The 26,937-nt window shown below is 41.7% G+C and overlaps 1 protein-coding gene across 4 annotated transcripts; it reads right to left on the bottom strand.

The window, feature by feature from the left end:
* Window positions 1-821: 821 nt before the first annotated feature.
* Window positions 822-26,143, bottom strand: slc27a1b (solute carrier family 27 member 1b). 4 transcript variants are annotated; one of them, XM_082165171.1, is made up of 13 exons: window positions 26,084-26,143; window positions 24,576-24,749; window positions 23,500-23,894; window positions 22,428-22,592; window positions 19,888-19,957; window positions 19,667-19,758; window positions 16,577-16,686; window positions 15,137-15,346; window positions 13,161-13,287; window positions 4,934-5,071; window positions 4,698-4,862; window positions 3,949-4,095; window positions 822-1,922 (listed from the first exon to the last, which is right to left on the bottom strand). In XM_082165171.1, exons 1-13 carry the CDS (start codon window positions 26,113-26,115, stop codon window positions 1,765-1,767), a joined length of 1,983 nt encoding a protein of 660 aa, XP_082021297.1. In that variant the 5' UTR covers window positions 26,116-26,143; the 3' UTR covers window positions 822-1,764. The 4 variants fall into 4 exon arrangements, with proteins under 4 accessions (XP_082021297.1, XP_082021298.1, XP_082021299.1 ...); XM_082165172.1 differs by lacking the exon at window positions 26,084-26,143 and adding an exon at window positions 25,532-25,707; XM_082165173.1 differs by lacking the exon at window positions 26,084-26,143 and adding an exon at window positions 25,528-25,707.
* Between the last annotated feature and the right edge of the window lie 794 nt (window positions 26,144-26,937).

Consider the following 26,937-nt stretch of genomic DNA (forward strand, 5'->3'; position numbering starts at 1 on the left):
CTTTACGCTGAGGAGAAAATCCGACACAACTTTGAGGAGACCAAGAGAAACATGATAATGCATTTCTGCTCAGTAACACTGGACATCAACACACGCATACGCTAATAACTCTTCATTACCGTCTACTTTCTATGTATAACAGTTCTGTCTAATAACGCATTAGATTGTAAACTAATGAACAGGGAGAATGTGAGCACTCTGTGTTCAGGCGTTCTCAGCAGCGTCAAAATAAAAGTCACAACAACAAGCTTGTCTTACGTCACTTCAGAGTTCCTACTGGCGGTGCGAACGCAACCAGGAAAACATTCCTAGGGGAACCATTAGTTATCGGGGAACCATCCTGGTGGTGAGATCCCAGAACTATCCGGAGCGAAAGCCCATTATGACTATTTGTTCGGCTGTAATGCACGGTCTTGGCAGCTGAAGTGTTCTTGTTTAAGATATCTTGTCTCGCACAATAATCGTATGACTAAACACACTCTGTCCTTCACACACACACACACACACACACACACACACACACACACACACACACACACACACACACACACACACACACACACACACACATTCACTGAACCCCTCTATGCTGGATCTCCTGCTCCAGTCAGACTGTTCCGTGTCTTTATGTGAGATTTAACAGCCTTTGGACGGCCTTTACAAGACATGCTGACAGAACATGATCATCCGTTACACTTTTCTTTGAGTGTTTCTATGAGAATGAGAGTAAGAGAAGAATTTGAATCTCTTCGCAGCATTTGTTCTCGTTGTTTTCTCTAAGCCCGATTATCTAAAGCTGGAAAATAAACAAGCTCATGTACTTATTGTTACGTTAAAATTTATTAAAATTGTTTAGAAAATCGAGTTCAAATAAATGTAAAATAGTCAAAACATCTGAAAAAAAGAATAAAACAATCTGATTTCCCGGACAGCAACACAGGGTCGGCCCAGATCCGGCCCACACATGGCTTTCACACGGCCCATCTGGGGCCGACACTGTGTTGCTGACTGGGTTTCTAATGGTTAATGATCAAGTACATTTCACATCAAAATATTTTGATTCAACACACTTCACTGAGACTGAGTTGCTCAGAAGTCTTTGCTTTTAAAAACAGAAATTCTACATGTTGATGTTTTACATACTGTTCGTCCGTAATACTATTACCATTATTAGTCTATAATCTGTAAGACTGAAGACTCAGTTACAGTGTTGACCACATACACAGTGCTGTAAATCAATAATACCTGGATAAAGCTATTCGTCCTCGATTGCAGATGAATGGGAAAACCTCTCCAAAACCATCAAACGCAAACATGCAAAATGATGCGCAACTGATCATCTAGTCTAGTCTGCTCCCCCACAACCGTTTACAGTAATGTTTACCTCGTGAAACCTATTTCAGTGATATCAGAGAGACATTTTATGCTATCCATTGAGGAAAAAAATCACGTGTTTAGTTCAGCTTAATCTCACAGAGTGAGTTCAGTCCATTATTTCTAATCAGAAAACTCTATAAACATGTAGGAAGTCTGCAATAATAAAAGTAGTCTCACTCCACAGCCGTTACTGATGTGCCTGAATTGAAATACGCCACTTGTTTTACTATAGAATGATGTGAAAGGCAGAACTAGTTTCAAGTGCTACCCGAACAGTGTGTCAAGTATGAGCTCGATTGTAGTGCAGTTCTCTCACTGATTTTGAACAATAAACTGCGTATTGAAGCCCCACTATGACATTTACACAATAAAGACTCAGTGTGGCTCTTATAGAGACGCGTTTCCCTGCATGATGTCGCTGTAGAGTGCATCCGTCAGGCTCTCGTAACGCCCCGAACGGCTGTTGAGGAAGAAGAGCTGGTCGCTGGTTTGTCGTGGGTCGAATCCCTCCTTCTGTAGGCGAGTTTTTTTTATTTTAAATGTGTCTGGAGATGAAAAACATGAAAGATTTTAATGCCCGTTCTCACAAAGAACGATAACTATAAAGTTAACGATATAGTTCTAAAAATCATTCTCCATATTAAAGAATAGCAAGAGTTCACACCACAGTTATAATGATAAAGATATGAGGAACGATATCGTTGGGATCACTTTCAGAACGATTTTTTTCCAGCTGTCGAACGATAAAACACTGACAGCCAATCAGAATACACTCGAATTTAAGGGCTCGCACATTTAAAATCGCAGACGACATTGTGGGGAAGTTAATCGATTAAATGGATAAGGAAAACAATGGTTCATAAACAGGATTACCTCAGGTATCCAGTGCTCGTTTCCACAACATTGTCTTGCTTCCTTTGAAGTAGTTTTTATTATATTGTTTTTATTCCACTATATTGACTACGTCTCTAAATTCACTGTTAGGTTATTAGATCGATGACACTAGCTTCACTCGAAGCACAGCATGCTGAGGACATCGGCTGGTTAAAGTAAATGCAACAAGAAACAGCAGAAACATGTTCAAAGACGTCGTACACACGTTGAAACCGCAGCGCGAGCTTAGCATAAACAGACCGTTATCTTTCGTTAGTGTGGACGCAAATATAGTTATCGTTATAGTTATCGTGCTTGGTGTGAACGGGCCTTTACACTGTTAAACAAAAGAATCGGTGAAACTGACAGCTGTGGTTGCCAGAACTTCACCATAAAAAAAAAACTTGGTAGCAACATTTTAGGTTTTATGGATTGAACTTAAATTTAAAGAAGAAAAACAAAAGTTATTTCTTAAACTTTTTCTTTTTTCTTTTCTTTTTTTCCCTATTCTTTATGTATTTGTTTTTATTATTATTATTATAAAATTATTCTTTTTTACTTATTTATTTATTTTGTTTTTCATCTCGACTCCACAACCTCTCTGATAATTTACATTAATTAGTCAATTTAATTAGTTAATTTATACCATATACAGAAGGTATATGTACATGTTTTAATATTTAGACCACTTCTATTATTGATTGCTATCAGGATGTGAATAGAGTTTCAGCCAGTGTATCAAAGAGTGTTTATTAAAATAAATTGCCAACCTTACCTTTAAAAGCCGCCTACTTCAGTGTAATATGCTACCATGTCATCACGCTTAATTAACGGTTTCATTAACCGATGTTATGCGACTAAAACTTCATTTTTCCTCTCGCGATCAGTAAAATCATTCCAAAAACCATGGCAACGGACGTTGGTAGGTTTATGTACTATATCCCAGCCACTGCACTGGCCATTATTATTAATCGACGGAGATGTGTGTGTGTTTTCCAAGCATTAATGGCAAGGAACGACCCTTATTATATTTGTGAGCGGCTCATATGAGGTGTTTCTGGGTGTTTCTCCCTCAGATCTGCTTCCAGGTCTTGATTGTGGCATTTATTTGAGGTTTAGAATCCATTATTCCTGTAATTCTTTTGTCTTTTATGAGTTTAATAAAGAGCTCTGTCTCGTATTCTGTCCACACACACCGCGTCATCTACGTCAGGTGACTGTAAATGCGCAAAAACTGTTTCCATTGCAGTTTTGCGAAATATTTATTTTTCGAATTGCCTAAAAAACCTCCTCATGCGAGCGGGAAAACTTTTTTGCGATAAATGGGAGTTTTTTGCGAAATTGACGTGTTTCCATTGGGCGTATTTCCAATTCGCAATTTCAATTTGCGCAGTTTGAAGGGTAATGGAAACGCAGCTAGTGAGAATCTTAATAATTGTAACGTGACGATGAGGTGTGGATATCTACATCAGGAAACATCATAGGTTTGGGCGGGCGGATGATTTATCTTTAACAGCAGATCTGGGATACGTTTCAGCTGATCCGCACATCTCTAGTGTATCGCTAGGGAAGTATTAACCAATTAACAGGTTTTTAATTTAGCATTTTTACCATTAAATTGAACTTTAATAATTTTTTACAGAGTATGTTTGAGGAAAACAGTGGAAGATTGTGGGGAATGGTGTATGGATCCGTCACCTGTTTTGTCGACCTCGGGTAACAGCCGTAAGAAGACGGGCCGAGCGTAAGAGGGAAGAGTGTTCTGCATGTCCTTCAGAAGAGCCTCGCAGTCAAAGTTATTCGTTACATCCGCTATGGCGGCCATTCCGGCCTTCCCCTCCACACCTGGTGAAGAAAAGAGAGGCATGGATGGAACAATTTTATTGCATATACTCGGCTAAAAAAATCCCCACTGCATTATATAAAGCAGCTGCAGCTCTTTTCTTTATTTAAAACGTCCTCTAGTGGTGTAACAATATATCATATTACAATATATCGCAATACAAAAATCCAACAAAATGTATTGTGTATGTTACACATAATGTTGAATATAATGTATAATAATGCAATGTGGGAATATTTGTGTGTCCTGATAATGCCAAATGTCTGATGTTACCAGTAAAAAGTCCAACATTATTTTAAATATATCTAGTCAGAGTGCAAATATATTGGTCTAAAATCAAGAATCATGAATATTGTTATTCTGGTGTCTCTACTGTTCATTGAGTTTCCAGCACCAAGTCCAAGACTATTCATTTACACACACAATATAACACCAAATTTAGCATTTTAATCAACAGTACATTTTTTGTTACTTCTTTTATTATTATATGTCTTGGAGTATCGCAATAATATGGTATCGTGAATACAGTATCGCGATATGTATCGTGACATGAAGGTATCGCTACAGCCCTAGCGTCTTCTGCTAATGATTTCGAACACCTAACCTGGCACTGAGACGCCGTAGACGGCCACGTCCGTCTGATTCAGCAGAGAGCTCAGGACTCCCTCCACCTCCGTGGTCGAGACGTTCTCGCCCCGCCAGCGATACGTGTCTCCGCCTCGGTCCCGGAAATACACGTAACCGAACTCATCCATCACCATCAGATCCCCTGAGACAGAAGAACACAGAGTGAGAGGAATCCCGGAGGATCGGGACGCATCCGGAGAGCTTCGACTTTACCTGATACATACGCAGAATCGCCCTTTTTGAAGACGTTGTGTGCGATCTTTTTACTGGTGGCCTCTTGATTCGCGTAGCCATCAAAACGCCGTAATGGATCGTGTGGATTGATTCTGCCAACGATGATCCCTGGTTCTCCTAAAATGCTCAGAAAATACACAAAAAACTTAGTATTGTGGGGCTAAATGTCTTGTAGGCGCATATTTACACCAGGGTAAATATACAATAATTTATTTTTTACATTTTTCATTTTTTTAAAGCAGAACATAGAACAAAATACAGGCGATACCATCAATACAAAATACATAAAACAGAAAGTAGGATGTACGTGTAATTATATGTGAAGTGTGTGTGTGTAAAATTGTGTAGAACAATGCTGATTTTATATATATATATATATATATATATATATATATATATATATATATATATACATATATATATATAGTAAAAGATGTAATAAGGAAGAAGGCGAGAGAAAGAAGAGAATTTTTTGGGGGGTAATTATAGTTAACTAAAATAAAAAGATAAAAAACATTTTCGTTACTTGAAGTAAAACGTATTTCTTACTTATAACTGATTTTATTTCAGCTAGTTTCCAAGGAAAAAAAATCTCATTTTTATTTTGTTTAACTTAACGTACTAAAATAACAAAAATTTTAATAAAATATTTAAACTATATAGACATTTTTTTTAAACCAATACAAATTTAAAAAATGAAAAAAATACTTAAAATGTGAAATAAAATTAGAAAAACTATTTCAAAATATTAATAAAAAAAAAAACTATAATAGTATCTCAATGACACTAAGGTACATTTACACAACAGCGATGTACTAAAAATTGAGAAGTTTCTCCTTCGCGTTTTTCGCGTACAAACGACAACATTGTCAAAATGATCCCGTACACTTCGATCTGTGAAAACAATTAAGATCACTGAAATCTGCTGCCAGGCCAGTATTTGGCGACTTCACTTTGTAAAAGAAACAATACGCGCCTGTAATATGCGCCGCCATGATGTCACCGTTTTCACAAAATCATGTTTTTTGTTGTTTACATGGAGACAATAACAGTGTAACTTTCAAAAACGTGCATTTTCAGGGCCCAAACGCTGTTGTCGTGTGCCAAAACACAAAGAGTTTCCCGTTTTTAGTTGAAAATGGTGTTAAACGGCCCCTGAAATAACACAGATTTACACCACAGTCTCATTGGCTGTCATTTGTCTCTGATGTGAAATGTGTTTTTTTAAGCTCAAACAAGGACACACCAAGTGTACGTTACCGTCACTAGCCAGACAGAAGATGCCTTTTGACCCATTTACAAATTATATAAAAGAAGACCTTTTGAAACACTTTCGAAATGCACTTGTTTACTCTGTCATGAGACTTTGTGTTCAGAAAACTGCACAGCTGCTCCGTTTGCTTCCAGTTGCCAGGCAAATATGTAGATAATATTCACAACATGATGTGTTAATATATTAAAAGAAACGTCTCGGTTACGGATGTAACCCTCGTTCCCTGAGTGGGAACGGAGACGTTACGTCGGATGACGACGATTGGGGTTTCGCTTAGAAGCCTATCACCTTCGAGTATATAAAACGAGCCAATGGCAATGAAATGCCATGGGTCTGCGGAATTTGCCTAGCGTAACTCCGCCCGCCGCAGGGGGTATAAAAGGAAGTACGCTGGCACAATGCAGATATGTCTTCGCTGAGGAGCCGAGACTAGCCCCAGGCGTTTTTCAGCGGTACAGCGGAAGTGGCAGGAAGACGTAACGTCTCCGTTCCCACTCAGGGAACGAGGGTTACATCCGTAACCGAGACGTTCCCTTTCGTGGTCACTCCGAGTTACGTCGGATGACGACGATTGGGGTTCCAGTCTAATCACGCCACCTCGGCTGTCTTCCAGTGCCCTGCGTAAGTCTGAGCTCCCTGTTGTGAGACTAGCACGAACGAAGGAGTCCTACTTAACACAGGGATACCAAGGTACACTGGGAAGCATATCTCCAGAGAGAAATATGCAGTTATGCCCAGCCATTGATGGGGGGGACTTAGAATACACATATGACCCAGAGGGCTGCATATGGAAAATCACTGGGGTGTCCAGCCGCAGGTGGAATTTTAAACCCCAGGGGTGGCAAGGTGGCTTGCCAAGGGAAAGACACACGCTCACAAGGAGACTTACAGTGGAATACACATGTGGGGGTCGCCCAGAGGGGGAACCATGCACATGGAGGCACCTAGTCAAGCGCAAAAGCTGCGTTATGGCAGATTGGCATAACTCAGGCGTTGACGTAACCAGTGCTGGAGGAAACTCAGAGCTTATCAGACTCACCTGAGAGAAATATCGCACGTATCCCGTCCGTGGAGAGGAATGGCGAGCAAGCGAAGACACCTGAGCAGAATCTAGCACCGGCTGGTTGAAGCGAGTACATGAGAAGAAACTGGCTCTACTCGGAGATTATAGAATCTCGCGAATGTGTTGGGTGTCGCCCAGCCTGCAGCTCTACAAATGTCTGTTAGCGAGGCGCCATGCGCTAGAGCCCAAGAGGAAGCCACACTACGTGTGGAGTGGGCTTTCACACCAAGGGGCACGGACGACCTTGCTGCTGGTATGCCAAAGCAATGGTATCCACTATCCAGTGGGATAACCTTTGCTTTGAGAGAGCCTTTCCCTTCAGCTTCCCACCATGACAGACAAAGAGCTGGTCTGAGGTCCTGAAACACCGCGTTCTGTCTACGTAAGCACGGAGGGCGCGTACTGGACAGAGCAGTGCCAAGGCTGGGTCTGCCTCCTCCAAGGGCAGCGCTTGCAGGTTCACTACCTGGTCTCGAAAGGGTGTGGTAGGAACCTTGGGCACGTATCCAAGCCGGGGTCTCAGGATCACGTGAGAGTTAGCCGGCCCGAATTCCAGGCACGCTTCGTCAACCGAAAATGCCTGCAGGTCCCCTACCCTCTTGATGGAGGCCAATGCAACCAGGAGCGCTGTCTTCATTGACAGGAACTTAAGCTCCACTGACTGTAAAGGCTCAAATGGAGCACTCTGCAGGGCAGTTAGAACCACTGAGAGGTCCCAAGAGGGTACGAAGGGAGGACGAGGAGGATTTAGTCTCCTCGCTCCCCTCAGGAACCTGACGATCAGGTCGTGCCTTCCCAGAGACTTACCATCAACTGCTTCGTGATGTGCGGCAATGGCGGCAACATACACTTTCAGGGTGGAGGGAGACAGCCTTCGCTCCAACCCATCTTGCAGGAAGGAAAGCACGACACTGATCGGGCATTTCGTGGGTTCTTGATGTTTAGAAGAACACCAGCTGACGAAGAGGTTCCACTTCAACGCATAGGCATGTCTCGTGGACGATGCTCTAGCGGAAGTGATGGTAGCCACCACCGCAGGTGGTAGGGTACTCAAACCTGCCTCGTCCCGTCCAGGAGCCACACATGGAGGTTCCAAAGATCGGGACGAGGGTGCCATAAGGTGCCCCGTCCCTGAGAAAGGAGGTCCTTCCTCAGAGGAATTGGCCAGGGAGGTGCTGTCGCGAGGAGTACTAGTTCGGAGAACCAGGTCCGGTTGGGCCAATACGGGGCAACCAAAATGACCTGCTCCTCGTCCTCCCTGATCTTGCGCAAGGTCTGCGCAAGAAGGCTCACTGGGGGAAACGCATACTTGCGTAGGCCCCGCGGCCAGCTGTGCGACAGTGCATCCGTGCCGAGCGTGCCCTCGGTCAGGGAGTAAAACAGGTCGCAATGGGACGAGTCGTGGGAGGCAAACAGGTCTACCTGTGCGTCGCCGAACTGATCCCAAATCAGCTGGGCCGTCTGGGGATGGAGTCGCCATTCTCCAGCGAGAGGCCGAACTCGAGACAGCTCGTCGGCCGCCTGGTTCAGGTGTCCCGGGATATAAATGGCTCGAAGCGACCTCAGATGCTTCTGACTCCATATGAGGAGGTGGCGAGCGAGTTGCGACATACGGCAGGAGCGTAGACCACCCTGGTGGTTGATGTACGCTACTGTTGCGGTATTGTCTGATCGGGCTAGTACGTGCTGGCCCCTGAGCAGCGCATGGAAGCGGTGCAGGGCGAGACGTACAGCCAGCAACTCGAGGCAATTGACATGCCAAAGGCGCTGGGGTCCTGTCCAGGAGCCCGCGGCAGCATGACCATTGCACATGGCGCCCCAGCCCGTGTTGGAGGCATCTGTTGACACAACAACATGCTGGGAAACTCGTTCTAAGGGCACTCCGGCCCGTAGAAAATTGAGGTTCGCCCACGGGGTGAAGGTCTGACGGCAGGCTGGAGTCACTGGGACTCGGAGCGTGCCGTGTTGCCATGCCCACCTCGGGACTCGATCGCGAAGCCAAAGCTGAAGCGGTCTCATATGAAGCAATCCCAGCGGCGTTACTGCGGCTGCGGATGCCATATGCCCCAGGAGCCTCTGAAAAAGTTTCAGTGGAACCGCACTCTTGTCCTCGAACTGACGAAGACAAGTCAGCAGTGGCTGCGCGCGCGCGCTCGTAAGCTGCGCGCACATGGCGACCGAGTCGATCTCCATACCGAGAAAAGAGATCCTCTGCACGGGGCAGAGTTTGCTCTTCTCCCAGTTGACCCGAAGGCCCAGACGGACTAGGTGCCGGAGCACTAGGTCCCTGTGTTCGCAAACCTGGTCTCGAGAGTGAGCTAGGATAAGCCAGTCGTCGAGATAGTTCAGGATGCGAACCCCGTGTTCCCGAAGGGGAACAAGGGCTGCCTCGACGACCTTCGTAAAGACGCGAGGAGACAGGGCTAGCCCGAAAGGGAGAACCGCGTACTGGTATGCCTGCCCCTCGAAAGCAAACCGTAGAAACGGTCTGTGTCGAGGTAAAATGGAGACATGGAAGTAAGCGTCCTTCAGGTCGATCGCTGCAAACCAATCCTGCGGCCGCACACACTGGAGGATGTGTTTGGCCGTTAGCATCTTGAACGGCAGCCTGTGAAGGGAGCGGTTCAAGACGCGCAGGTCGAGGATTGGCCGTAACCCACCGGACTTCTTGGGTACAATGAAGTAAGGGCTGTAGAAGCCGGACTTCATTTCGGCTGGAGGGACAATCTCGATCGCACCCTTCGCCAGCAGGGTGACGACCTCCGCTCTCATGACAGGGGCATTGCCACCGACCATAGTGAAGCGGACTCCGCTGAAGCGGGGAGGAGATCGCGCGAACTGAATCGCGTAGCCGAGCCTGATGGTTCTCGCGACCCAGCGGGACAGTCTGGGAAGCTCTAGCCAGGCCTCCAGAAAGTGCACCAGCGGGGTCATACGAACCACAGACGTACCGTCGGTGGGGCAGCGAGGCGGAATGACCGGCACCGGCGAGGGTGGCATCGCGGCCCTGTGCGGGGGCACGGTCATTAACCGCGTCCTGCCAGAGGAGGCCAGGGGAGGGCGCGCGTCCCACGGGGGCGTGCTCTGGCAGGGGTCTGGCGACAGAGGGGGATGAGAGGAGCGTGGCCCGTGGGCGGCGCGTGCTGTCATCCCAGACCTCTGGGACAGAGGAGGGCGGCAGTGGCGGGACCCGAGGGTGGCGCGCACTGCGGCCCTCTGACTCTGTAGGCTCAGGATTGGGAATTTCGATTCTTTCTTTAACCACATTAGGGTGCTGCCCGTCGTGGGACGAGCAGCGGGGAGTGGAGAACAAAAGATTCTCCCCCGGCCCTCCACCGGGGGAAGGAGTGGCCCTGCTACCACCTCCTGTAGAGAAAAGAAAGCCAATCCTGAGCTGCCCGTCTCAGGAGCGCCGCTTAGCCTGGCGTTTAGCGGGCCGCGGGGCTTTTCAAGAGTGCTGCTTAGGCTGGCGTGGCAGTCTAAGGGGCGGAGACGGGCAGCGCCGCCCTCCTGCGACCTCCTCCTGCTCATGGCCAGTGAAGGCCCGAGGGGAGGAGCCGCATGGAGGTGGCCTCGGCGGGAAGCAGACTAAGGAGACCGCACGGACGGATGACCGTCGGTGCAGAAGGCCTCAGTCTGCTTCTGGGGGGGGGGGTCAAAAACTGTAGGGTACAGTCCTCAACCACACCGCCGAGGAGCCCAGCCTGGGACATGAGGGAGCTGAGAAAATGAATTCTCAGACCCCCTCACATCAACCTGGCTGAGCCCATGTCTGGACCACTCTAGTGGACACCACCTGACCCAGGATCACGCAGGTACCGATGTCGCCCGAGAGCGAGGTCAGTAGTGTGCGCGGCGGAACGACCAAGCCGGGCATGGGAGGCATAGCGTCCCAGCAAGGGGGCGTGGTCGAGTTTCCGCGTTCTGTCAGTGTTGGCCAGGGAAGGACTAGCGTTCCACTGCGGCCGGTTCCGACAGAACTCCCGAGTCAGCACTGCCTCGAAGGCGAAGGCGACACACAGCACTGCATGCCTGTGCCACGATAGTGACAGAGAACATACAGCCCATGATCGCCACGCGATCGAGTGCAGCGAAGGCGGAGGACGCCCGCGGGCCGGAAGCGTCCTGATGCACATCCGGGAAGCCTACAGCGCTCAGGGGGAGGGCGGCGCCACTCCAGCCGATGCTTTCAGCTGCCCGGGAAAGCATGGCCATCAGCTCTAGATCTGACTCGACTAACGCTGACACTCCAGAGGGAGGCAACGCAGTCGAATCCTCATTTCCAGAGGAATCAAGCCCGCCTTGTGATGCTGTGAGTGACATGACACCACCTGCTGGAGCCCCGAATGAAAACACTGGGTCCCTAAGAAGAACCAGGTACACACGGAAGCCCCACGGTTTGCGATGTGGAGGGGGGCGTGGCCCGAGGAATGCTCGTCGGTATTATGCCACACTGTAACCCTCAGATCACCCTGGCCACCAGCCAAAGTATCCCCTCTCGAGGAAGAGATAGATTGGGGTGTGGCAGAGGGGACTCTACCCACACGGGGATCATTGAGTCTCGATCTATAAACATCGCGATGGTCACGTTCCCGCAGAGAAAACGTGACTCACCCACGAGCGCTGCCGAGCGTGAATCAGCCCAACACGCGAAACAGCGCTCGTGACCGTTAGGCAGATGAATCACGCGCCCACATCCAGTAAATACACGGGCGAGCCGTCTTGAAAAAGACGTGCCTCGTGCAGCTCTTTTAGAGAGAGGAAAAGCTCAGCAGAGTGCTGAAGCGCCCAGGGAGAAACACACACACTGTCGGCAGATCACTGCCCAGATCAGCAGCAGGCAATGCGATCTCGCTGGAACACGCCGTCACACCAACACACTGAAGAGCCGCTCGTCTCGTAGAGTGAAGATGATACAGAATAGCTTGTAGGAGTGAAGAAAACTCTTGGCTCCGAAGCGAAAACATATCTGCATTGTGCCAGCGTACTTCCTTTTATACCCCCTGCGGCGGGCGGAGTTACGCTAGGCAAATTCCGCAGACCCATGGCATTTCATTGCCATTGGCTCGTTTTATATACTCGAAGGTGATAGGCTTCTAAGCGAAACCCCAATCGTCGTCATCCGACGTAACTCGGAGTGACCACGAAAGGGAACGATATATCATTCAGTCTACTTCCACATACTTTGTTTCAATAAGGAAGGGACAATGTACGATTACCAGATCATTATTGGAAAATATACAATACCGTTCAAAAGTTTGGGGTCAGTATGATTTATTTTTATTTATATTTTACAGATACTAATATTTTTAATCAACAAGGATGGATTAAATTGATCAAAAGTAAAGTATAGAAATGTATTATGATACAAGATTTCTATTTCAAGTACATGCTGTTCTTTAGAACTTTCTATTCATCAAAGAACCTGAATATATGAAAATATGAATATAAAATATTAACTGTTTTCAACATTGATAATAATCATAAATGTTTCTTGATCATCAAATCATCATATTAGAATGATTTCTGAAGGATCATGTGACACTGAAGACTGGAGTAATTATGCTGAAAATTCTGATTTAATCACAGGAATACATTTATTTATATTCACACAGAAAACAGCTATTAGGAATTGTAATAATATTTCACTGTTTTTACTGTATTTTTGATCAAATAAATGCAGCCTTGGTGAGCAGAAGAGACTTTCAGAAACATTAAAACATCTTACTGAGCCCAGACGTTTTTGTTTCAATTATAAAGTCATTTCACAAAAATATCTAATATTTTACGCAGTTTATTATTATTGAAATAAATCACATCTACAGTGTGTTTTCAGGTTCAGATTGTGTTTGTGTGTGTGTTTCTCTCACCAGGTTTGCACGGGACACACAGTCCTCGACTGTCCCTGATTAACTCCATCGTGTCTTCGTCGGCCCTCAGGAGTCTGATGGGATAGATGCTGGGCAGAATCATGCTGTTGAAGCCACACGCCCCCACCTGGCCGGAGGACCACATTACGTAAGCAATACGGTACGAGAGGCTGTGCTGTATGGTGAATAAGTCACGGCTGAAGGGCGCTGTTAGGCACGACGCGAAGCGCAGTAACACCTTCAGTCGTGACTTATTCACGATACAGCACTTGCCTCGAGAACCTTATTGCTTTTATAAAACGGTTGCCACACAATACAAATATTAAAGCCGAAAAATATGTATCAATGCAACTTTCATGAAGTAAAATCACTAAAAGCCTTCCTTCCACTGGAAAAAATTGTCCCTGACCGTGAACAGCAACAGAAGTTACATACAAATTTTCACCATTAGATGGAGACAAAGACTGTGTTTATGAGTGAGTCGGTAGAGAAGACTTTTATATTGAAAGGACTCAAACTTGTGATCACAGAGAAGGAAGACGCAACTGACAGATGACTACAGGCTCGGGAAACCACTGAACTGTTAAAAGGACAAGATATGGCAGTGGACATTCAAACGGATTTTTTTATTATGACTATAGGACTGACCTGAAGGAAAATGCAATGTCTACTGTGAATGCAGGAACACACACTTACTCGATCTCTCACAATACTCCACTATAGCTTCAATGAACAATATCAATGAGATCACACATGTGTTTAAGTTGCTAAGAGTGGTTGCTAAGGGTGTTGTGTTGTGATACATAGAACCGTTGGGTGAAGCGGTCATAGCCGTGTTTTATTGTGAATATATTGACCAATCAGAATCAAGGATTGGAACTAACCGTTTTATAAACATAAAACGTTAATAATACCTATCATACACCCAGCGGAATGCAGCGCCAGGTGCGACGCGAGTGTGTGTGCTAGTTTCAGCCTGACACAGTTATCATTTTCACATCCTGCGCCACGTTGTTTAAATAGCAAATGCATTTGCGCCCATCTGTAGCCCATGGGCAGCTGGTCTGAGAACGAGGTGTGTGTTCTGGCGCATTGTTGACACGTTGCTATTTTGAGGAACAGAAATAGACTGAGTCATTGACCGACTGAAACCTGCTCTAAAGTCAATGGCGCAATATTTTGTTTGTTATTTAATGAGCGTGTTAGTAATGTGCGCCTATAGGCGGGTCCACAACACGCGTACACTCTGCTTATTACACACACACTCTGCTTATTACACACACAGGGACACACAGCTGCACACAAACAAGCCAAATATAAAAAATAAAAGGATTACAATGTAAAAGATCAATAATGTGTACATAAAGATATGGTGGAATCCGGCTCGTGCCGTAGATGGTCTGCTTGCGCACTTTTACCTCACACACACACACACACACACACACACACACACACACACACACACACAGCTTTAACCTCACACACACAGCTTTAACCTCACACACACACACACACACACACACACACAAAGCTTAAACCTCGTGCACGAGCAGATCCGTTTGCGATCTCAAGACGCATTCAGTTTTTCCACTTGCAAATTCTGTCATGTAAATAGCGAATCCGCCATGCCGTGAGCGCAACTGGCTTTTAAAGGGAATGGGAAATGAGACTCTGATTGGTTTAAATATTGTTACGCCCAAAACACACCCATTACTCATTAAGAGAATAGGGACAAAACACACCCATTACTCATTAAGAGAATAGGGACAAAACACACCCATTACTCATTAAGAGAATAGGGACAACCCTTTTAGACCATGCGCCGGGAGCGCCGACCATTTTTCCCGTCGTTAAACTAGCAAAAGTGGATTCGGGCACGCCATAAGTGCACTTGCGCCTTGTGCTTTAGATCACGCGCTTAGATCGTTACAATAGGGCCCATTAAATGTAATGAGTTCAGATTCAAACACACGCACCTTGTTGTCCATGTTGGCCAGGCTGCAGTTGCACTCGGTGGCTCCGTAAAACTCACCGATGCGTTTTATGTTGAAGCGTTTAGTGAACGCTCCCCAGACGTTGGGCCGCAAACCGTTGCCCGTGGCAACACGCACCTTGTGAAGAGACTCGGACGCGCGGACCGGCTGTGCTAACAGGTACCGGCAGATTTCACCGATGTACTGGACCACCTGCAAACACACACAAACAGCATTTAACTTTTATTTAAAGGTGCAGTCTGTAAGAATGACAGCTAGTGGTCGAAACAGGTACTGCAGTCCAATTCTAAATGTCGGAGATCGTGGTTTCTCCCGCCTCCTCAGACTCGACGGCGCTCACGCGGGTTGTCAGTTTGAGCACGCGCAACAGGAACGAGCGCAATGGACAATGAAAACGTGCAGTTTCACAGACCAAAACAAAAACAAACATTCCAGCCTGGAAACACACATTTCAAAGTATAATAACTGGCTGTAGAAGTGTTTTTCAGAGGAACAAGTGTGTGAACTTAGCATGTTTCCTCAGTATATGCAAACATATTATGGTATTTAAATTTTTTAGTAGAGTGAAAAAGTTACGGTCTTCAACAAAAAAAAAAACATGTATTTGTGCGCACGTGGTAACACTGCTGGTTTTGATAGTTTTATAACCTGATGGTTCTCAATTGGCTTTTGTCATATTTTACACAAGACATAAGCATTTATCGTACAAAAGTAAACAAAAAAGACCTTAAAAACAAACTAAATTTATTAGTAGAGCGTAAAGCCAATTATTTATTGTATACGACACATCTTGGTTGTCACAAACTGGTTTTCTTCATGGTACAGTATTTAACTTTTATTTTGAACACTGCAAAAAATGCTTTTCTTACTTAGTATTTTTGTCTTGTTTCCAGTCCAAATATATAAAACAAAAAAAATAACTTAAATCAAGAAGCATTTACTAGATAAGTAAAAATAACATGAGAAATTATATCTTGTTTTCTGATAAAAAATAAATTAATAAAATTAAGTGAGTTTTTAAATCTTAATTCAAATGGAAAACAATATAATTTTTCTGACCCCATCGGCAGATAATTTTGCTAGTTTTAAGTAAAAACTCACTTAATTTGATCTTTTTTTATCAGGAAACAAGACAGAATCTCTTATGGCGTTTTACTTATCCAGTAAATGCTTGATTTTCTTGAAGAATTTTTAGATATATGGACTGGAAACAAGACAAAAACACTAACTTAGAGAAAGCATTTTTTGCAGTGAAGTGACATGAATTTGCACCAAAATACTATAAAATTTGATTTGAATGAAAAATGCGCTGTAAAAGTCTGATAATTTACTGTCCTTGCACCAGTTACAAGATCAGCTGCACTAGACGGATCTCTCACTGGCCAATCAAACATGACTGTGATTGAGGTCAAAGGTCATCACCGTGCAGTTGTATTTGACACAGTCGTCCCAGAAACGACTAGCGGAAAACTTCCTGCGGATCACCACAGTCAGACCGTGCAGCAGACACTGACCCACGCCAACGATGTTACCTGCAAAACACAGAAAGAAGGGAGCTGATTGGTTGATCACACCGATCATGTGACCTAAACTATACATTCAATGGCATATTTCGTCATTTAAAAAGGATAATTAATGTGGCAGTTCCTTCAAGAACCCGCAGAGACACAGACTAAAGTCTCCATACTGAATACCTTTACTATATATTTAGATATATCTATAGATATATTTATAGATCTATACAGATATAGAGATATATCTATCTTTTTCAGTATAGATATTTCTGGATTGAATGTTAAAAACTGGTCACTTGAGATTAAAGATATTTAAGGCAAGATTCTGCAGGAGAAAACATTGTTTTTTTCATGCATTGGTCAATTTGATTTGCTTTCGTAGATTTCAATTACAGTACATACAGTATTTCTTAAAGGTGTTTTTTTCTCAAATTGAGTTTTTTTCTCCACTTTAGCAGCACTTACACACACCAAACTTAAATTTTTTATTAATATCTATAATATGAAGGTTTTTACTGAGGGGTGTGTTCATATAAAATTCGCCTGATAAATATTTAATATTTTATTCAGAAAACTGTCAGGGTTATGTTTGGTTTTAGTTTGTTTTTGATCTGTTTCCCTGTTTTGTTCATGTTCCTTTGTTGAGTTTCCATGGTTACCGTCATCATTAGTTCATTAGTTTCAGCTGTGTGTCATTTATGATCTGGTTTCAGTTCGTTAAGCCTCACGCTTGCCTTCACTCTTGGTCAAGTGTTTTGTTGAACCTGAGTCTTCTGTCTTCTTCAGCTTCCCTGCATACATCCTTACAAAAACTATGGTGTAAATGTCTTTTTCCTTTATTGTTGACAGTATTTTCTGATTTATTTAGTGATAAAAACAGAAATCTCTAATGTCAACAAAATCAAATAAGAATTTTGAACCGGTTTAATTCAATCTTCAGATTTATGTTCTAAATGTAAGTTGTTGTTGTTGTTTAATACCAGCGTAATATACACAAAATATGAAAAGGGTCCAAATGAGCTGGTAGTCATCCATTAAAAGGTTTTAAAAGGTCAGTGGTGATCTCTGATGATAACATGCTGGTATATACTTCCATTTATAGTATTTACTTAACCTGATAATGTAAATAATACACACAAAAAGTGCTGAATTTAAACAAACACCCATCTTACACAATATTTACTCAAGCTCACAAGAACAAATTGTTTATCCATTGACAGGGCTGTTGGTAGATTATGGATCTGACCCAAGGTGAACTATTACACCGGTTGGTATATCAGTAAACTCAAATATGGGCCAATTTACCAGCCTGGTCTATATCCCTATAATGAAGAGTTACTCAAGGCACTCTTAGCGGTGTGGTGTTGTAATCTATACGCTTAACAGGGGTGTGTTTCCCGAAAGCACCGTCAGCCAACTATAGCCGTGTTTCCATTACCCTTCAAATTGCGCAAATTGAAATTGAAAATTGAAAATACGCCCAATACGTCAATTTCGCAAGGAATATTTCGCAAAACTGCAATGGAAACAGTTTTTGCGCATTTACAGGTCACCTGACTTAGAAGGCGCGGTGTGTTTGGACAGAATACGAGACAGAGTTTTTTATTGAATTCATAAAAGACAAAAGAATGAAAGAAATACTGGATTCTAGACCTCAAAGAAATGCCACAATCAAGACCTCGGAGAAGAAATGAGTGAGAAAAACCCAGAAACTCCTCATATGTGCCGCTCACAGTATAAGGGTCTTTCCTTGCCATTAATGCTTGGATAACATGCCTACGTTTCCTTCCATTAATAATAATAATGTCTAGTGCGGTACGTGGCTGTGATATAAACTTACCAATGTCCGTTACCATGATTTTTGGAATGACTTATCGCGAGAGGAAAAAATAACGTTTTAGTCGCATAACATCGGTTAATGGAAACGCCGTCATTTCGCAATAGTTTTTTAGCGATATTTAGAAAATATCGCAAAAGTTTTGCGCAAATCTTTAATGGAAACGCGCCTTATGTTCGCAAGTTCTGTCATTATCAGCAGTTCAGCGAGTTGTCGTTTCCCGAAACCATCGTTATAACGAACATTCGCAAACAGCATCGCAGAGTTGTGTGTGTGTAACGACAGCTCTCGACCTGCGGTTAGAAGAAGAGTTTCCAGTTTGCATGACGTGGACTCAATAAATCCTTATCTTGAGCAGAATAAGCAAGCTGACATTCTGTACGAACTGTGTCTTTGATTTAGAATATATACAAATGTCATTTACGTCTTTTAGTTTGTCATGAGATTTAAAGCGTAGTTTTTGAAGAGTGCGCATGTGTGAACGAGCTCTAGTGCGTAAGAACGAGCCTATGATTGAATCTGCAAAATAAAGCAAAATGAGAAATAGCCAACGTGGTTGAACCACCAATTTGCAATAATATGTGACCCTGGATCACGTCACCAGTCTCGAGTCGCACGGGTATATCTGTGGCAATAGCCAACAAAACATTGTATGGGTCAAAATTAGCGATTTTTCTTTTATGCCAAAAATCATTAGGATATTAAGTAAAGATCATGTTCCATGAAGACATTTTGTAAATTTCCTACCGTAAATATATAAAACATGTATTTGTGTGAGTGAACGCTGCACAATCGCCAACATAAATGAACAATTTTCTCAATGTTTAGATTTTTTTGCCCCCTCAGATTCCAGATTATCTAATAGTTGTATCTCGACCAAATATTGTCCTATCCTAACAAACCATACATCAATGGAAATCTTATTTACTACTTTCATGTGATGTATAAATCTCAATTTCTAAAAAATTCCCCACGAAAAACAGTCGTGATGAGCTAGTTGATTTCTCCAGCGGTGCGTCGTAAAGTAGTGAAGCAGCGAGTTACATCGCTGTACGGGAAACACACACCCGAGCGTTGAACGTGTGTGTGTGTGTGTGTGTGTGTGTGTGTGTGTGTGTGTGTGTGTGTGTGTGTGTGTGTGTGTGTGTGTGTCCTGCAAACCTGCGGAGTGATAGAGCGGCAGACAGCAGTAAACTACATCATCCGGCCGCAGACCGAACGAGTGATATCCAAACGCAGCGATGCGATAGTACCTGTGGACACACACACACACAGATGACACAGCGCGCACACACACACACACACACACACACACACACACAGAGCCAAGCAGTCGTACAGATGATGTTTGCTCAGTGTTTTAAGAGCAGTGTTGCACAAACCTGCTGTGAACCACGATGGCAGCTTTAGGCAAACCTGTCGTTCCTGAGGTGTAGATGTAGAATAACCTGTCTGAGACCAGAGACACACATCAGCTCATCCTGTAGCACACACTCACAAAGCTTCGTTTGTAAAGATTATTAGAATTACTACATGCTAACGTGAGCCCTAAAAGAAAAACAATGGAATTTAGTATTATTTTAACTCTAAAACGGATACATCCGTCCAGTTTTTAAGTGAAGAGGTTATTTCAGCAAAAGATGCCTTTTGACATTTTGGCCAATGAATTTCCATACATTTTAGTGACGAATTTAACAAAAATTATTCTGATTGCACTTAAAGAGCAATTTCAATTAAATATTTTATAGCAGAGCAAAACTAGAAGAAAAAAAATCTATATTGACTATAAAAATGTCTATGACTTTTTATTTTCAGGCCTGTAAATTAGACTTCGTCTAAAGAAGACTATTTTAGAAGCAGTGAGATTTTATACTTTCTGACTTTATTTTATTAAATTTAATTATTTTTTATTTTCACTCTTCAGTTTTATTGTAATCGTTCTTATTATTTTAAATATATGTATTTGTCAAATTTATTTATATAGCATCATAAAGTGCTTTACAATAAAAAAAAACTTAATAATAATAATATTAAATAATTTATTATAATATATACAGTATATTGTTTACAAAAATTCTCCTCATTAAATTCAAATATTTTTTAGCTGACTACGTTTTTTGTTTTGTTTTTTGTAAAAAATCAACATTAATTTAAAAAAAATTATGCATTTTTAGGATTTGCACATTTCTAGGCCTGTAAATCTTTATATTATCTCTACATGGCCCTTATATTTCAAGGTTGTCCATAACTGTAATAGCCCTGTTTTATTCCATGTGATTTACAGTTAGCCTGAAATAAACACACACTATACACACATTAATAATCATCATTGACTGCGTGTGTTGTGTAATAGAGGACATGAATCGAACTGGATCCCACATATGCATTATGGGGGAAAGGTCAGGAATACATAGTGTGAATCATGTTTCCAGTTGTGTCAGATTTGACTGGCGTCTGGAGATGAGTGTACCACCAAACACACACACACACACACACACACACACACACACACACACACACACACACACACACACACACACACACACACACACACACACACACACACACAGCTGACTGGGTCAGAGTTGATTAACCAATGAGAGTTCCCCCTCGGACACATTTACTCTGTGTAAGACACTGCTGTGTTTCTCCTGATCTGGTCCTCAGGGACCGGATGTGTTTCTGCTCTCTTTCTCCCTTCATCGTGTTTTTCTCACACAATCTGCTTTTGTGCCTCAGACTTTCTTTCAGTCTCTCTCTCTCTCTCTCTCTCTCTCTTTCATGCGCTCTTGGCTGGTATGTAACCTTTTCCCCACTTTAACCACTCGCTCTCTGGCTGAAAACACACGTAATCTCTCTTTATAAAGGGGTGAATCTCACGCGACCTGCCAAAAACACGTCCGGCTCATTTTCAACTCAAACTCACGAGGAAAAAAGACAAGAAATTAGATTGTGCATAAAGAAAATTAAACCTGTTTTTAAGATTATTTGGATTTTTTGCATTTTCAAGCACATTTCCCCCAAAATGTTACTTTATATATTGTAATTAGCTTAATAATTGTATCTAATGATATATATATATATATCCTTAAATGCATTTGTTATATATTTTAAATTGTTTACATACATTTTAAGTAAAAGTATTTATTCATCAGACAATATTTGATGTATATTATATTCAATATTTGACTATGATGATTCATTTATGCAGATTTAAATAAAGCAAACATAATAAATAATATAACAAGATAACTAGACTATTAAGATTATTCTCATGATTATATCATAAACAACATATTGTACACATAAAATTCCAGTTATAAAAGCATGTATTTATCAAGGTAATATCTGTGATGATTCAATTATGATATGATGATATGATGTAATCAGAATCTAATGAGAATCAACATTAAAAACATAATAAATATATAATACTATAAACAAGCATCATAAATTGTTATTATTATTTATTATTACTAGATTTAGTATTTATTGTTGCTCATAACATTCAACTTGTTTTGTTTTTTTATGGTGCTGTATAAATAAATTTGACTTTTGATAAATAAATATATTTAAAATAATTATAAGAATTAAAATCAAACTTTATTTGAGTGACAGAATATCATAAGGTAAAAAATAAAGGGACGGGGGCATAAAATAGACTTGTCTACTTTAGGAAAAATAAAGAAGTGTCTTTTCATCATTTTTTCCTTTGGTTTTCGCAGTGAAATGTGACCCGGACGTGCCCTCATGACAACAGACATTTGAGAGAACGGAACGATTGCAAAATCTAAAATATGTAAATATGTAAGACATGTAGAGGCATTTACCTGTCGTTAAAAAACTCACTCTCTCTCACTCACACACACACACACACACCATCAGTCATCCATACACACAGAGAGTGGAGTGTGACACCCACCGTTGAAGCCCTTGCTGTGTGAGACGACGGGCGGTGTGTGTGGCGATGACGCCAGCAGTGAGTCCAGGTTCTGTGCCGACAGCGAGTCCAGCGCCGCGAGTCCAGGACACACACCGGTGCAGAAGAGAGAGAGCGAGCCCAGAGACCCCTTCACCTCCAGCAGCACTACACACACACACACACACACACACACACACACACACACACACACACACACATGTGAGCTATTCACATTCACTTTTAGTGGAACTGATGCGACTTATTATATACTTGATTTACTTATCATTATATCCATTAGTTAATACTATATTATTTTATATTGTTATATATTTGATTTATTTATTATCATTATTTGTTATTTATTACTATATTACTTTATATTGTTATAATTTTTTTTTATTATCATTATTTATTTTATGATTTATGTTATTATTTATTACTTAATTATTTATTTATTACTTAATTATTTATTGTTTATTTTATTTATTTATTATCATTATTTATGTTTATTACTATATTACTTCATATTGTTATAAAAAATATTATCATTATTTATATTTTATTTATTATTTATTACAATATATTTTTTTTATATTATTATCTATTTTATTTATTTATTTATTATCATTATTTATTACTTGATTTATGTTATTATTTATTACTTGATTATTTATTGAATTAATAAAATAATTAATTGAGCATCTGATTGAATAAAAAAAATTGTCCGGCCTTGAGTAGATGATGCCACTAAAACTCATAATGAAATAATATTAATTAAAATGTTATATATGTGTATATGTATATATATATATATATATATATATATATAATGTCAACATATTATAGCTTATAAAATAACAACAGATTTCAGTTATTAAACTAATTTTGAGTAAATATTGTGCTAAAATTTAAAAAAAATTAATAATAATAATAATTTGGTCTTATTTGCTCATATTGAATTATGTATATACCATCAGTTATTAGACACACCTCTCACACACTATCTCTACTGGCCATTGAAAAACACAGTTTAGTTTGCGAACAGACGAACACAATAAAAAGCGCATCTCACCGTCCAGAAGCTCCGCCCCGAACACCATCCCGCGCGCTCCTGACGCGTTCACGCAGTGCATCAGCGAATCGCGGCGCAGGTTGAAATTGATGAACGCCGGCTCCACACCCACTTTGGCCAGTCCAAGCCACAGCGCCACCGTGGGCAGGCGGCTCTCCATGAAGATGGCCACCACGTCCCCCGACGCCCAGCCCTGCGCCACGGCCCACCAAGCCACGGCGTTAGAGCGCCGGTCCAGCTCGGAGAAGCTCCACACCTCGCCCGTGGACTCCTCTATGAGAGCCGGTTTGTGCGGGTGGAGCGCCACCTGCCGGGCGAATATGGACGGGACGGTGCTGCGTGTACGGGTATAATGATACATGAAGAATTTCACACGCAACAGTACGTACAGACCACTGGAAGAGACAAAGACAGAGTTAAAGGTGCAATCTGTAAGAATCACAGCTAGTGGTCGAAACAGGTACTGCAGAAATTCAAAAATATCGGAGATCGTCATTTCTCCCGCCTCCACAGACTCGACGGCGCTCACACGAGTCGTCAGTTTGAGCACGCGCAGCAGGAACGAGCGCAATAGACAATGAAAATCGGCAAATTGGATCGTAAATTGTAAAGTATCACATTCCAGCCTGGAAACACACATTTCAGAGTATAATAACTGGCTGTAGAAGTGTTATTCAGAGGAACGAGTCTGTGAACTTAGCATGTTTCCTCAATATATGCAAACATATCATGGTATTTTTATGCTTTTAATAGAGTGAAAAAGTTACATACAGCCCCTTTAAATATGTGTATGATATACGTAGTTCTGTTTTTAACAGGTTTCATGACTAATAGTAGATGTGTTCATGTCAATCTTCTCTGCGTCATTTTACGCCATCCTAGGGGCAATCTTTTCAATTTCATATTACGATCTTATAACAAACAACCACAATCCACGATCTGAGTCGCGATCTTCACAATTTTGAGATGTAGTATCGAGAATATATCCAGACTTGCACATTTGCACAATTTAAAAACAATCAAACAGGTCCAAACAACACGACTAAACAAAGTGAGAGAAAGTAGGTTGTACTTGCATAACGTCTCTCTTGATGGTACATGCGGCCACATAGAGAAACCACCATCCTCCAGAACACAGATAAACTCCTAAAAGTGCCACCAAGCTCCAGAACCATGAGAGGCCCAGGACACTCGCTAGCCCGGCAGCGATCACCGCGACTGGGGCACGAAACCCGTCTCCAGCACCCATCCTGGACCACAGAAGACCAGAGGAAACAAGCTGTTAATTAATACACATGTTCATTGAGGATAAGTGTGTTTCTGACACTACATGACCTCAAATTAACCAGTGAAAACGAAATGGTTACCAGTTAGAAGACCTCGATATACACTTTCCCTTAGACGTCCATCTACATTTTAACCTCTAATTTGTATAATAATTATTGGTAAATCTTGGTAATGACATGTGATGGCATTTTTTCATTTTTAAATAAGGTGGATGAGCCTTGAACCTGATCAAGTCTGCTAGCTGTCAATAAAGTAAACATATTAATTGTTTCTGAATTACGATTCTCATATAGGCTACTGATGGTTTTGGTAATGACAGCTAACTCTCTTCCACTGTCATCACATCTCATTTCAATAAGAAAAATCAATTATTCTCTAAAATGCTTGGTGTGATGGAAATGACAGCAGAATTTTGGACAGTGATTCATTGTTACAAAAATGATCAATTGTACATATAAATACCCAATTGAAAATGTTTAAATTATTCTGACAAAGTAAAAAAGATATATAATTTCCTCATTTGAACTATTATACTTTTTTTCATTTACAAAAAGACAGTAATCACAGAAATATATATGTTTTACTCTATTCTGTAAAGCTAAAATGGATGGAATAACAACATTTTTCATCATCCATTATTTTAAAACGTTATGCTAACTGAAGAATCAACTAAATACATGTAAAAGCATTGCGTAGGCTGTATAATAACTGTAAAGTACGCGCACTGCTCATGAAACGCACTTGCCTGCGCTCCGCTTGTTCAATCCTCCGCCCAAAGAAATCCCTGAGAAATGCTGAACGTTACACCAGCTGACGAGAACTTATTGAGAAATGTTTGTAACGGATAGACTTTCTACAGAAGATGACACCTAACCCTTTATTAACGCTCGCGAACTCTCACTTGGCTCACAGTGCGCGTTCCTAAGCCTTGGAAGCCCCGCCTCCACGTTCCCGAGCTCCGCTCTCATTGGTGGCCTCCGCCGTCAATCACGGGTCTGCCGGTTCTCCGGGTTCTGCGTGTCTAGACTGGCTGTTTTGGGGTCCTGTCACAACTCAACCCTCTGACAAATGAGGGCTGTCTCAGCTCACAACTAAATATGCTCTAAGAACGTTCCAGGATCATGTACGCAAAGTCATTTTAATGAATGAAATGACTCGCTATTTCACAATTTGTTTGATTTCATAATAGTTTAATATGCCTAAAATGTGTAACAGATATGAGACACTTAGAAGGTTAATTCACTTTTCACCACTTCTATTTACTAAGACCTTTTTGTTTTACCGATTGTTAATTTACCTGACTGTTACTGGACTGGTTGTTGTGGTCATTTCTTCTCACGTGCACAGATTTTGCTGTTCGCAATACTCCCTCTGACCTGAAGGGGGAGACATAACACAGCGTACACAGTGTAATAAGTTGACGAGACAAATTAGATGATTTGTCCTTTCACACATGACCTCAGCTCTAAATCTTATATAATATAATATAATATAATATAATATAATATAATATAATATAATATAATATAATATAATATAATATAATATAATATAACAGACATCTCACTCAGGGTAACCGTTGGTCGTTACAGTCTTTACATTCAATGGAGGCAGAAACAAGAGAAACAACAGGTTAGAAATAAGATTAAGACGCACTAAAAATCAGGACTACTGTTTCTCAGTAAAATTATCAGCATAATAACAGGACAAAATGATTTGGAAAAAAATATATATTTTAATACATTTTCTGTAAATATTAGTACACAAACAGACAACATAACTTGCATTATAAAATATATATATATATATATATATATTTACTGTATATATATACAGTGAGGAAAATAAGTATTTGAACACCCTGCTATTTTGCAAGTTCTCCCACTTGGAAATCATGGAGGGGTCTGAAATTGTCATTGTAGGTGCATGTCCACTGTGAGAGACATAATCTAAAAAAAAAAAATCCAGAAATCACAATATATGATTTTTTAACTATTTATTTGTATGATACAGCTGCAAATAAGTATTTGAACACCTGTCTATCAGCTAGAATTCTGACCCTCAAAGACCTGTTAGTCTGCCTTTAAAATGTCCACCTCCACTCCATTTATTATCCTAAATTAGATGCACCTGTTTGAGGTCGTTAGCTGC

This window comes from Leuciscus leuciscus (assembly GCF_965113295.1).
Source record: "Leuciscus leuciscus genome assembly, chromosome: 3".
Taxonomy (NCBI): Eukaryota; Metazoa; Chordata; class Actinopteri; order Cypriniformes; family Leuciscidae; genus Leuciscus; species Leuciscus leuciscus.